We start from the raw sequence: 15,000 nt of genomic DNA on the forward strand, positions 1-15,000 counted from the left end.
ACGCACCTCTTTGATTTCTCTACCATTTCCGGGCCAAGAATACTTTATTAATCTTCAGGAAAACCTCTCGCGAGGAAAGAGATAAAAACGATTTCAATAAGTTCTATAAGTAAGGTCTCTTCAAAGTGAAATAAAATCGTCTTCAGATGGCAAGAAGAAAGACAAAAGATGTTCATGACTGAAGGGTTTACTGGCTAAATCCTTCAACCAAATGATCTGTATATATTTTTCGTTTTATTCGTGTTTCCTCGCGACGATTTGATAAAAGTTGCAAATCTCTTGCAGTGAAGGATTAGTGACAGTGGCAATGACCTCTGCTGTTACGCTGCCACGACCTTTTTAGTGCAATCAATCAATCAATCATGTCCATCCTTTGCAGTTTCAAAAGTCTCCAAGGCTAATAAAGTCGTCTGTTGGTAGTAAAAATAAAGCCAAACCTACATCATGGGAACCTGTGTGTGTTAATGCGCCAGTGAAGTGTTGTTAAGGAGAGAATGTAGGTTTGGCCGGGCTGCTTCCTGAACAATTATGCTTAAGAGTGAAAGTGGTTGAGGCGTGTACAGGTATTATTTGTGGTTTGTTTTATGCGATGGTACTGTACGTCATCTCTGTGTGTGTGTGTGTGTGTGTGTGTGTGTGTGTGTGTGTGTGTGTGTGTGTGTGTGTGTGTGTGTGTGTGTGTGTGTGTGTGTGTGTGTGTGTGTGTGTGTGTGTGTGTGTGTGTGTGTGTGTGTGTGTGTGTGTGTGTGTGTGTGTGTGTGTGTGTGTGTGTGTGTGTGTGTGTGTGTGTGTGTGTGTGTGTGTGTGTGTGTGTGTGTGTGTGTGTGTGTGTGTGTGTGTGTGTGTGTGTGTGTGTGTGTGTGTGTGTGTGTGTGTGTGTGTGTGTGTGTGTGTGTGTGTGTGTGTGTGTGTGTGTGTGTGTGTGTGTGTGTGTGTGTGTGTGTGTGTGTGTGTGTGTGTGTGTGTGTGTGTGTGTGTGTGTGTGTGTGTGTGTGTGTGTGTGTGTGTGTGTGTGTGTGTGTGTGTGTGTGTGTGTGTGTGTGTGTGTGTGTGTGTGTGTGTGTGTGTGTGTGTGTGTGTGTGTGTGTGTGTGTGTGTGTGTGTGTGTGTGTGTGTGTAAGCATAAAAACAAGCTATCTTGGTGAAAGGGGGTGGCGGAGGTTTGATGGATTTAATTTGTGATGCGCGGTGTGTGGAGATTCTTTGTCTTCGTGTCTGTTTGACTGTTGGTCTCAGTTTATCTACCTCTGTCTGTCTTATCTGTCTACCTGCCTACCTACCTACCTACCTACTATCTATTTATCTGTTTGTCTGGTTGGCTGTCTGTCTGTCTACCCCTCTGTTTTAATTACTTTTTAAAAATAAATCTGATTAATTTATTTGCTGTGACGTGCTCTCCCTCAGGCCCCTCTGCTGTACGGAGGCGAGGCACAGACGCGACCGCTCACCTCCCCCCTCCTCCCCCCTTCACCATGTCCCAGGCTACCCACGTACACGGCCACGGCATGGACGACCATGGTGAGTAGCTGTGCCTGTTTGTCCCCTATATGTAGGTAGTATATTCCCGAACAGGTGAAATTTCATTTTCAAACCCAAATTTCTCCTTGATTATTCTGATGCACTCAACGACTATGTCTCACCGATTCAAACATTTTTTCCTGCTTACATTTCAGTAGCAGATCAATGGTAAGTGAGATACAGACTCAGGTCCTGAAATTTTACCTTCCCGTCAGTTATTTCAGTTTTGATCCCCTAGAATATTTCAGTACATTCTACGACTTTGAGTCACAAATTCAAACAACTCCACTTTATAACCTCTCCATCGTAGATCAGTAATAACCGATATATATATATATATATACACACACATATATATATATATATATATATATATATATATATATATATATATATATATATATACACTCATATCCCAAACAATTATGGACTGAACTGATGTAACAGAAAGCACGGTACATAAGACACACACACACACACACACACACACACACACACACACACACACACACACACACACACACACACACACACACACACACACACACACACACACACACACGAGGGTATAACTGCTTTCATCTGGTTGGCCCATGTTAGGCAGCTCTGTGAGAGAAAGTGACTGGACTACGAGAATATGAGTCATATAAGTGGGCTTGGAGACTTCGTGACACCTCTTACTGAGCGATTTATTTTGTATATTACTTCAGAATCCTCCTGTATGTTCTTCATGCAAACTTTGCCGATATTATTTTTAGTAGTAATGGTAGATGTACTCGCAGGTTCATCTGAAACGTGAACCCAGTGGACTGCGGGCTGACGCTGCCCTCCTCCTACAGTCCACCGTCCTCCTTTGGGGGCATAGGGAGGGAAGTGAGGGACGTTTGTATAAACGGGCACAGAACCCACCCGGTTTTATCAGTGCCAATACCTGAAGGCTTCCCACTCTAGCATCTTGTCGATATTAAAACGACATAAATAACATACAAGAGAATGTTAAGGTGTAATATGCAAAAATAATTCGGAAAGAAAAATGTGCTCCGAAGCCTCCTATGCCAGCTAAAAGACGTCAAAGATCGAACAGGTTGAATAAAGAGTGGACAGAGGTGTGCTGTTTCGCTGGAGGCAAAATGATTTTCCTCCTGTATGTTTTTTTTCTGTTTCTGGAGTGTCCCCTCCCTATTTATGAGAATAGAAGCGGAATGATGATGATGATGATAATGATGATGATGATGATGATGATGATGATCGTATATTTCGGATGTCGATTATGAAACTAGCTGTACAGTATATTCTAGATGGTGATGAAGATGACTGTATATTCCCGAAGTAGATGACTGTATACTCAAGATAATGATAATGAGGATGATTGCATATTCTGGATGTTGATGATGATAATAGTGATGATGATAATGTTCGTATATTCCTTGACACAGAACGAAGGAAAATAAACAGTTTTTTTTTATTTTTTATTACGTACTGAATTTTATGTGTGACAAAAATGCGTTCCGCTCTAGTAACATTTAGGTCAGATGCTTGAGAGAGAGAAGAAACCTGTCTGAAAATAATATTAGAGTTGAGATGTGCGTTATATTACTGGAACTGAGTGTGTGAACGAGCTGAGATGTGGAAAGTTGCAGTAGGGGATGTGAATGAATGAAGTGAGATGTAGAGAGCTGCAGTACGGGTAGTGAATAAGTGAGTGAGTTGAGATGCGGAGAGTTGCAGCATGGGAAGGGAGTGTGGTGAGATGTGGAATGTTGTGTATGGGAAGTGAGTGTGTGAGCTGAGATGTGGAGGGCTGCAGTATGGGAAGGGAATGAGGTGAGATGTGGAATACTGCTGTACGGGAAGCGAGTGTGCGAGCTGAGATGTGGAGAGGTGCAGTCCGGATAGTGAGTGAGTGAGATGTGAGGTGGAATGTTGCAGTACGGGAAGCGAGTGCGTGAGTGAGCCAGATGCGTGAAGGTGAGTGTGGTGTGAGGTGGTGGTGGCTGGGAATGGGTGTGGGTCTGTGGGATGGATAGAGGATGGAGAGTGGCGGGGATGGGGGTGGGGGAGTGGCAGCTCAAGGGTAACGTGCGGTTGGCTGCTGAGTGTTGCTACTGTAAACAAAAAAATAATAAAATACTACTACTACTACTACCACCACTACTACTCTTCTAGGAGCTGCCTAGCATGGGCCAACCGGCCTACTGCAGTTATCCTCTCTTCTTATGTTCTTATGTACTACTACTACTACTACTACTACTACTACTACTAACAATAATGATGATAATAATAATAATAATAATAATAATAATAATTTTTCTTTTCACTTTGTAATTCTCGAGTAACAGTCAAACCCATATTACTTTTCTGACTGGGTTAAGATCTATTGTTCCTTTATTTTAACTGGGTGGAGATTTCCGTCCCTTTTCCGCTTATTATACAGTTTAATGACAAAACGTGATAAGACTACAGCTTTACATTCTTTCCATAACACTTATTTGTGACAAGCATCAAATTCTGATATTACTCTCTTCTTACAACTCAACATTCAAGATGCATAGAGCAATTTGCTCCAGTGAGATGTACAGAGTTTGTGTGTGTGTGTGTGTATATATATATATATATATATATATATATATATATATACACACACACACATCCAGTTCTGGTAATCTCGGGTACTGAAGGCAGATTACAACTCGTTAAATTTTTCTTCACTATCTTTGCAAAATCTCAGTATGTCGTGATATCATTTACATTACTGGGGAGCCACTGTGGGCCGGTAGCAGCGCGCTCTTATCGCAATCCGGATCCAAATCTAATTCTGGAAACCCATGCCTTTATAAACATTTGAAGTGGTTGGCGGTAGTTTGTCTTTTCATGTGTTTCCATGTGTTTATACTGAATTAGTCTAACTGTACTTGCTGTTATTAATCTTTCCCAGTCAGTCTGGCTGTCTGTTCGTGTTTGTCTACGTGTATTTGTTTATCCATTTGTCAAGTTATCCATCAGCTTTCCTATTTACTAATCTATGTAATTAAATGTTTAATACTTAGGCATTCCCGCCAAAGTAAAGAAAATAAAGCCTCTCTCTAAATACAATAACTGATGGTAAAATTTTTGCAGTTATATATATCTTTCCAGAGCAGATATAAAACGTGCAAATGCCTTGAGAAGGTCGTTGCAAGAAATTTATTGTCTCTGCTGATATGAACTGAACGGGAATTGCCAGTTTTCTCATCTCTCTCTCTCTCTCTCTCTCTCTGTCCCTCTGTGTGTGTGTGTGTGTGTGTGTGTGTTTTCTACTCAAGTTGATTTTTAACTCTTAACCCATCCACTTTATTTAATGATAGCAATAATTAGTAGAAATGCTTCCCATGAGCTGAATAAAATCGTCAGACAGTAACAGTCGATTCAGTCATGTCATAGTGTGAAGGGGTTAAAAAAAATCAAGGAAGAATTAAGGGGTCGTGCAGTGTCTACGATTTTTTTTTTTTTTTTTTTTTTTTGGGGGGGGTGAAGTATTGAAAGAGTGACTGGGAAGTTTAAGGCAGTTGAAGGTTAAGCCTCTTTCCTCCCTCCAGTCTCCCCGTGGTACAGCTGCCTGCAAAAGTTCAGTTTCTCTTCCTGTACATCTGTGGCTCATAACCTTACATTAGTTTTCGTGGCTAAAGAAACAGTTAAGAGTCACTGTTTAACCAGCCAAACAGATCATAATGACTACATGCAACCTTACCCAAACCAATATAATGTTATGGGTTATTAAGGGTCAGGAAGAGTGAAATTTTTGCAGGGGGCTGTACCTCCATCCTCTTCCCCCTCTCTATATAGCATTTTTTGTATACTCTTCCCCCCCCCCTCTATAAACTGTATCACTCCGCCTTCCTCCTCTTCCCTCCTCTTTCTACTCACCCCCGTCCCCTTGAGATCTGTTCTATCTTTTCACTCCTTATTGTTTCACGTAATGGGTGGCTGTGGTGCAGTGAAAAGCACACTCAGTCAGTAACCGAAAATTCCCGGGCTCGATTCTTGGGCCGGCCATGAGACCTGTGGACAGGGCCTTTTGACCCCAGCCTCTTGGTACCTGTAACTGAAATAGGGACCTAGATTGTAAATTCGATGGTTGCACGGCGTAAACTGTGAGAAGATTGGAACTTTGCAAGAATTAAGTGTCTGCCTTGTCTGCTCTCATGCGGTTGTTAGATAGTAATATATTCCCCTCCTCCCTACTTTTAAATTTCTTCAATTCGAGGCCTTCCTTATCATTAATAAAATCGTCTGGCACCTGCAAGAAATAATATAAAGGATATCGTGGTGAATGGGTTACAGGGACTGCTGCAACACCTTCACTATGAAAGTTCACCCCTTGCATAGAAGTGGTTACGATGTCAAAATGATTTCCCCTTGACAACTTTAACTCCGCTCGTGTACGTGATGGGGTCTCATCCCTCAGTGGTTTATTCTGCATATAATACAGTACCTCAGCTGTAGAACAACTCTTTATTTATTTATGTATTCATTTATTCATTCATTAAAGTGTTCATTTACTTATTTTTAGGTACTAAGTTATGCGTTTCTCTGCATTCGATTAAGTATAAAATTGGAATGACCACAACCGCTGCTACTTCTGGCTGGCCCTCTCGGAGTCAGGGAGTGATGGACAGCTCATCAGGCTAAATTGTCATGCTAATACAATTCACTACAACTGAAATATATATAAAACTACGAACTAAAAATTCAATCTATCTATCTATTGCCCGACGCCCTAATCCCGCAAAGGGTGGCCGCAGCAAAACGCCTCAAGTCTCTGTCACCCACCATTTGACTACTCTCCCCCCAACTCACTCCCCCCTTCCTCATAGAAATATTACAAACAGCTACATAGAAAGAGTGGTTGGAGTGGATAGTTTGGATCATTTAAAACGCCGAATAACATCCTCCACATAAACCAAGACGCTAAAGATGCTTCACCGTATTAGGACTGAAATTTACTCTCTGTTGTATTCCTTCCCTACCTCGGTTGCAGCTCATGTAGAAATTAACAGGTAAAATTTAGTATATAAATCTTCGTTATGTCACCAACCCAGACACGTGCTACATAAGACACACACACACACACACACACACACACACACACACACACACACACAAACAGTTGGTTGATAGGCCCCTATGACTCCTAAGGCCTCATATATTAAGCCTAGCACAGGTGTTGTTATCTGTTATACATAGCCTACACACCTGCTTCTCTCACAGCGATTCGGACTGGTCACGCTATTGGACAAAGTCTGTTTCCCTTTAGTCCCTGTTCGCCCAGAAATACGAATGGGGACCTGGATATAATTTCGACTATTGCGTGTCGTATTCTAAAGAGAAACTAGAACTTACCAAAAACTGATTGCCTGTCTTAATACCCTTTGTGTAATTGGTATACATTAATTCTCATCTTTCTGTAGTCGATATACATTAATTCTCATCTTTCTGTAGTCGATATGCATTAATTCTCATCTTTCCGTAGTCTATATATATAGTAATTCTCATCTTTCTGTAGTCGATATACAGTAATTCTCATCTTTCTGTAGTCGATATACAGTAATTCTCATCTTTCTGTAGTCGATATATATTAATTCTCATCTTTCTGTAGTCGACATACATTAATTCTCATCTTTCTGTAGTCGACATACATTAATTCTCATCTTACTGTAGTCGATATATATTAATTCTCATCTTTCTGTAGTCGGTATACAGTAATTCTCATCTTTCTGTAGTCGATATATATTAATTTTCATCTTTCTGTAGTCGATATATATTAATTCTCATCTTTCTGTAGTCGATATATATTAATTCTCATCTTTCTGTAGTCGATATACAGTAATTCTCATCAGTCTGTAATCGAGATACATTAATTCTCATCTTTCTTACCCTGGGCTAATTCTAAGTAAAAATTAATAAATATCAAAACAGATCCACTTCTCCAGGCAGCTACAATTACTTATAACCTTATGAGCGAAAATGGTATCCAGCCTGCAAATGGAAGAATAGAGTTCGTTCTCATGCCGGTCTGTTTGTTGGAATATGTCTGTCTCTCCCTTGTTCCTGCTCATTCATCGGTACAGCTGGGGACCTGGGAGTGACTTTGACTGTTGCGTGTTGGATTCTGTAGAGCCTGGAAGCTGAAACAGATTGTGTGGTCGACAGGCATTGATTCTAAGCCTTCTGCGTCTTCATAACTCATCCATAATAATACCAAGTACTTGTGGAGAATCGAACCCATGTCAATCTGGCTTCACATACTCAAAATTAGCCCGAGAAAAACGTCCCAATGTCTGACACAATTTTTATGAGACACTCTGCGTATCAGCTTTCTCATCATCATCATCGTCTTCATCATCATTACCATAATCATCACCACCACCATCACCACAACCATCATCATCTTAACCCTCTTTCTGACTTACATGGGATGGGTGGGATCCAGGAAAAAAAAATGAAAAATACAAAAGTAGTACAATTAACAGTGCTCAGTAAAAACGAGCTACATAATCCTTCTACCTCAGAGTCAAAAATATCAGTAGAAAATTGCACCTCAGACTAAGCCATTCCATCGACTGCCAGGTAGAGAGAGAGAGAGAGACGTGAACTCCGTCATACGCATCACGGTATAGCCTTTCTCCAACCATTTCTATTCCTTGTCAGTTCCTACGCTTCCTTCTATATTAGCCAAGTATTTTTCATACCTGTACTAAGAATGACTAGGGCTTGTATAGATGTTTTTCTTGTCACCCTCACCTGTCTCCCTCAGTTTTTTTTTTTTTTTTTTTTTTTTTTTTTTTTTTTTTTTAAATAAGGAACTGAAACCAGGGTGAGTTGTAAATTTCAAGGCTGAGAATCGTAGTGTGGGGAAGATTGGAAGTTAGAGGTGATTTTCTGTCTTAATGACCCTCGGGTAGTTAATAGTGTGTGTGTGTGTGTGTGTGTGTGTGTGTGTTACATGACCTGGCGGCTGATTTTCCTTCTGTATACTATTAATGCATTTTTCCTCATCCACGGAAGTCTAGGTTAGGTTAGGTTTGTTTTTCTTATTATCAGGTTAGGTTAATTTGTTTGGGTTAAACGGTTTGGTTAGGTTAGGTTAGGTTAGGTTAAGTTAGGTCTGAGTAAAAAAAGAAAAAGAAAAACGGAAGAATGATCATCCTGGGATAATCAAACTTAGAACATATGGTGCAAAACTGGTATAAAGAAGTGAAATCTGCGTCCTGGCGACCGCTGGCATCCCCAACACGGTCCACTAAGCAAGGCCTGGCGGTGAGGGTAGGTAAACAGAGGTCGCTCCAGCCACCACACTCCCCTCCATCAGCCTAACAGATCTACCGTCAACCGTTGCCAGTTGTGTCTTATGGGAAGAGTTGGACTTTGCTAAAACTGGTTGTCTGATTTGACAACATTCGTGTAATCCACAGGCGTAATTCTAAGCCTTCTTCTTCTTCTTCTTCCATCAGAGACCTTCAGTTATCTCGACAACATACATACAATCGTCTGGTGGAGCATACATCCGCCAGACAATACACATCTCACAATGACTCAGTCACGTCATAGATAAGATCATCTGGTGGCATTGACAGAGAGAGAGAGAGAGAGAGAGAGAGAGAGAGAGAGAGAGAGAGAGAGAGGCCGTAACACTGTATTGGTCATGCAGGGTCTGATAGCAAGCACACAGTGTCCAGAAAAACACTTCCGTTCCTTCTACACCTCCAAAAACCCTCAAGGATGTTATTCTTTGACCTTATTTGCCGCCTTTCTCCTAGCCCCTTCCTTGGGATTTTTTTTTTTTTCTTGCTGCGGCCACAATATGCACGGTAATTTATATTAAACTCGTTTTGTCTCTTTTGCCCTAAAATTGCTCTCTCCATCTCGAATGCTAGATGTAACAATAATATGACCCTTGAATACGGTGCGAGTCATGAAAAAGTGCCAGAAAAGGATGTGCAGCTAACGTATTATCGTTTTCTGTAGCTGAGTCACGTCAAAGAAGCTACAGAAGGACGAAAATATGTACCACGTTAACGCGAAAGAAATACAGGAAAGTCCCTTCATTAGGCACGGGTTATTGAACAGTATATTAACTTCCTCCTGTCGAAAGTCCCCCCCCTCCCCCGACTATATTCGTTAGGTTGCAGAAATAATTGAGTAAAGGCGATGTCCTCGGGCTGAAGGAGTTAAGCCAGTACTTGGGCCATATGCCTTCTGGCGGGCCCTTCTACTGCAAGGACTGGCTGGAGGCAAACAGTGGTGAGGCAGCAGCTCCCTTCCTATTACATACCTCATTACGTCAACCACATAATTGAACTGTACCCGTCTCTGGCTCAGAACCCTCAAGGATACTGTAATGCAGCCTTCCGCTCTGATATCTTTGCTTTGGCTGAGTTTGTCTCTAGTCCCTTAAGTTTGAGGGCTTTCTCCTATGACCTCCCTCATATCACTCCCAGGTATTATAGGACATCCCTCCCTTCTCCCCCCACCCTCAAAAAAATGCCATTAAATTATACACAGTCTCAAATATAAGCTTCTAAACAAGTTAAGAAAGTTAGTGCGTATTCCTGAAAGTAACTAAATACTTGGTCTCCTTGAGAATTAGAGGAAAAGAATATTTCATCTTGAAAGTGTGCAAAGAATTATTAGTATTTTTTTTTTTTTTCACATATCTCAGACTTCACTCAAAAGCACATCGATGTCGAATGAAAGATGGATGATTTTGGACTGAAAATTCACGTCTTGCTACCAACTGTTACGGATGGGTTGGCTTAGTCATTCTCCTTCGTTCGAGGTGCAAAAAAGTTGGGCCCGACCTATTGGAATTTTGTACTGAAATGAGTCATTGTATGAGACAACCCATGGGCGGAACTTGTAACCGTTGAAAGGAAGAGAGACATTACCATATATTACAACATGCATGAAGATCATGCAATTCCACTCTATAGAGAGAAAAAAATAAATAAATAAACAATAAAGTCATTGATAAATAAAGTGCGGGATGGAGTTCGGACTCCCTGGAAGCCCCCTCTGAATCCACCTCTGCACTTTTATTTTTATTTATTTATTTATTTTTTTTACAGCTGACAAAATAATATCGATGCCAATAATTTCTATGAAACTGGATCTCAATGACGTTGCTCAGAGAATCTTACGAGGAACGAAAATATTAAGTCAGTGCTGTCATATGTACTTAACACCCCGAACCCGAGGATGCCTTATTTATTTATTTATTTATTTGTTTTAGCTACCGTCAGACGATTTTTTTCATCTTTGAAAGGGGCTAAAAGTAAACCCCAAGAACTTTACTACGAAAGAAACATCCTATAATCAACTTCCATATAATCTGTTGGTGTTAGTATGAATAAAATAAAAGGGCGTCACAGCAGCGAAAGGCCTAACGATAACGTAAATAGACATGGTTAACAATAACTCTAGATGGGTACTCAGTAGAATGCATACCTCCGCCACATGATAGAATTAAAAAAAAAAAAAAAAGAAGGTGTTTCAAGCTGACCTTACAAGAATTTCCATGCACTCTGTCCTTGTACTCTGTTGTACTTTCATCATAATTTAATCACATCGTCCATGTCGGAACATTTCCATAGATTTTCATCATGATTCGCCGGTTAGTGTGTGTGTGTGTGTGTGTGTGTGTGTGTGTGTGTGTGTGTGTGTGTGTGTGTGTGTGTGTGTGTGTGTGTGTGTGTGTGTGTGTTGTAACCCGCTGGACAGAACGATATGCACAAAAACGATTACTTTCACCTTAGAAGAGTCCGCCGGTAGTAAGAGATTTAATCAAGAGTATATCTGAAAAGTCCAACTCAGAAATTCTTTCCTGTGCCGAATAAAACCGTCTGGATATGGTAGGACTAAAACGACATCATGTACTGTACGTGAATGGGTTAATGGTGTCAGGTGAAGAGAGATGCTGCCTGTGGGGTAGTTCTAGAAAGATACTTAGCGAACCGCCCTCCGCCTACAAGCTTAAAGTCTGAACGGTTTTTTTCCCCTTTATAAACTTTTGGAAATGCCCTGTTCCATTCATTTTACTGGACCTTTTTTTAATAGATAAACAGACAGATCAATCGATAGACAGACAGAAATAAAAGGATATGTATAAAAACCACACCAAATACGAGTACCGGTAGTCAAACTATTTACAGTGATCGTATCATTATAGTCAGCAGCATTTGCACTGAGTCAGCACACGTCTGAAAGGGCACTGTGTGTGTGTGTGTGTGTGTGTGTGTGTGTGTGTGTGTGTGTGTGTGTGTGTGTGTGTGTGTGTGTGTGTGTGTGTGTGTGTGTGTGTGTGTGTGTGTGTGTGTGTGTGTGTGTGTGTGTGTGTGTGTGTGTGTGTGTGTGTGTGTGTGTGTGTGTGTGTGTGTGTGTGTGTGTGTGTGTGTGTGTGTGTGTGTGTGTGTGTGTGTGTGTGTGTGTGTGTGTGTGTGTGTGTGTGTGTGTGTGTGTGTGTGTGTGTGTGTGTGTGTGTGTGTGTGTGTGTGTGTGTGTGTGTGTGTGTGTGTGTGTGTGTGTGTGTGTGTGTGTGTGTGTGTGTGTGTGTGTGTGTGTGTGTGTGTGCGTGCGTGCGTGTGTGTGTGTGTGTGTGTGTGTGTGTGTGTGTGTGTGTGTGTGTGTGTGTGTGTGTGTGTGTGTGTGTGTGTGTGTGTGTGTGTGTGTGTGTGTGTGTGTGTGTGTGTGTGTGTGTGTGTGTGTGTGTGTGTGTGTGTGTGTGTGTGTGTGTGTGTGTGTGTGTGTGTGTGTGTGTGTGTGTGTGTGTGTGTGTGAAGGTATAATGGTGCGCGGGAGTCTTCAGTTCAGTTCTTGACTCAGTTTAACTCAGGTGAGGGTCAAGGTGAGAGCATCTACCACTCCACACCATAACTGATTTTAGGTGAGCTGGGTTGGAACTGACACCAAGACTTTTACACATATTCGTATACATAAATGCTTCCATATAACCATGCATACATTCATACACAAACATACATACGCTTCCATACACACACGTATGTAGAGAAAGTAACATACTCGTATACCCAAATATATATATATACTACCGACAATCACAGTCATACAGTTCATACTCACCCATACAAAACCATACATGCAGTTACAGGACATTCACGCGCAGTCAAATATACATACTGCGTATATAACGCAACATCCACGATTTATGAAGCAACACTGAGGAAGATTGACAGAGGCGAGAAAAGTTAACTCAATATGGTGCGTGCAAGTGTATGGAGAAGCACTACACAATCATATACCGAATTTTAGATACCTCGTTGCAACGGCAGATAAGAAATGTAAATGTGCAGTGGAAGTGGAAAGCACTGTGTCCTGAAAAATAAAGTTGACTGGCACTTTGAAGCTTTGAACTTTTTAAGAGAAAGGTTCTTCCCTCACACTACTAAGTCGTCCCGCTGTAACTCTACTCTGTTTACTGCAACTATTCTGCTTACTAAGAGCCGTGAAATTCTCGTATCCCTGTTTTGAATGCTGAACTGAAACAAGAAATCAGTACTTGAATATGGTGACAGTCACGAAGAAGTGTTTCGGAAAGGATGCTGAGCCTTAGTATTGTCTTATTCAGCTATTAAGCTACGGGACAACCTGCAAAAGGACAAAAACCTTCGCCTAGTGAAAGTGAACGAAACTGCCGTCTCTCCATCTTGAATGCTGGGATGTAGTAAGATATCAACACGAGATCATGATTATAGTCAGGAAGAAAAGCTATGAAAGGATGTCATATTCTCCCATTAAGCTACAGGAAATAAGCTGTAGTGTATCTCCTAATTAATGTGAATGACCTATAGAATAAACTCCCAGAAGTGTTCCTGCTTTTCTTCAGGGGTTAATTGAGACTGGCGTTAATCCTCATAGGTGAGTGGGCTTCAGTAGCTGATCAATCCTTTCTGTTCGGCGGCATTTATAGTTTATTCTTGCTTCCTTCACACGATTTTATTCACATACTGGCTAGAAATCAATTGGTAACTCCTTCACGATGTCTTTTTTATTTTACTTTTGTTAGGTCCATACGACTGTACCCAGTTCAGGAGAGTCTTTTCGAGATGGAGGGGTGAGATGTAGCCTACTTAAACACAGACAAAGAATTATATAATGAAAATAAGACGTCATACTGAAAACCTATTTCGAAACAAAATTAATACCTATGGAGAGTCTGTTTGAATGTCTGTCAGTTTAATTTTATCTGACGGAACTCGGCCACTCTCACAACGCACCCCTACAACTTGAATACTAAGTCGTGGTTGTAAGAAATTCGGTGAACCACAACTGTGAGATAGGAATTTTTCGCATATACTTGGCGGATTGTTTGGTCCTTTTGCAGCTTATTTACCGTACTTCTGTGGCAAAAAGCAATACAGTACCATAGCTCTACATCCTTTCCATAACACTTCTTCGTGACTAGCACCATATTCCAGTGCTAATCTCTTGTTACATTTCAGCAGTGAGGAGCGATAGCAGTTTTACGCCTGGTTAAAGTGAGCAAAGTATAGGAATTTCACAGTCATAGGGTCAAGGAAAGAAATCAGCTTGTTTATGGGTTAATACTTCACTACGATGACGAACGAATGATATAGTGACTGAATACGTGAGAGAGAGAGGGACAGAGAGAGAGAGAGAGAGAGACAGAGAGAGAGAGAGAGACAGACAGACAGACAGACAGACAGACTGACAGAGGGGGGAGGACCTGCGGAGTTAAGCGGAATATACAAGATGGAGGATAGGGGAATAATTAGGAGTGTAAGGTAAAATGGAGGTGTGTGTGTGTGTGTGTGTGTGTGTGTGTGTGTGTGTGTGTGTGTGTGTGTGTGTGTGTGTGTGTGTGTGTGTGTGTGTGTGTGTGTGTGTGTGTGTGTGTGTGTGTGCAGAATCTCAGACACCCCGCATCCTCCAGGGAATTCCCGGGAATCCCTCGACAAAACCACCTCCTCGTCCTTACATAGGTATCAGCCACTCCTCTTCCCCTGCCTTCTCTCCCCAACGCACTATTTCTCTCTTTCCTTCAACACTACCGTCTCCCTCTTCCAACGCACTATTTCACCCTTTTCTTCAACACTACCGTCTCCCTCTTCCAACGCACTATTTCACTCTTTTCAACACTACATTCTCCCTCTTCCAACGCACTATTTCACCCTTTACTTCAACACTACACTCTCCCTCTTCCAACGCACTATTTCACTCTTTTCTTCAACACTACATTCTTCCTCTTCCAACGCACTATTTCACTCTTTTCAACACCACAGTCTTCCTCTTCCAGTTCTGTCTACGTCTAACTGTATTTTTATTTTCCATACCTGTAAGTATCTGCCTATTCATCAGTCCACTCCTACAGCTTTCTTCCATATCAAAGTAAATTCTCATAATTCCCCCCCCCTCTCTCTCTCTCTCCAGTTCTTTGTCATCCACTCTACTCCTTTTCCCTCAATATTT

At 41.4% G+C, this 15,000-nt stretch overlaps 1 protein-coding gene across 1 annotated transcript in view; it reads left to right on the plus strand.

Moving 5' to 3' along the window:
• LOC145410925 (uncharacterized) overlaps positions 1-15,000 on the plus strand; it is a 65,249-nt gene that overhangs the window by 24,154 nt on the left and 26,095 nt on the right. Inside the window, exon 2 of the mRNA XM_080280968.1 lies at positions 1,405-1,518. Within this exon, the coding sequence (XP_080137094.1) occupies positions 1,473-1,518 (46 nt within the window). The 5' untranslated portion in view covers positions 1,405-1,472. The remainder of the gene's footprint in view (positions 1-1,404; positions 1,519-15,000) is intronic.

Source organism: Coenobita brevimanus, chromosome 87 (genome assembly GCF_032717465.1).
Source record: "Coenobita brevimanus isolate Jiangsu-jjx chromosome 87, ASM3271746v2, whole genome shotgun sequence".
Classification (NCBI taxonomy): domain Eukaryota; kingdom Metazoa; phylum Arthropoda; class Malacostraca; order Decapoda; family Coenobitidae; genus Coenobita; species Coenobita brevimanus.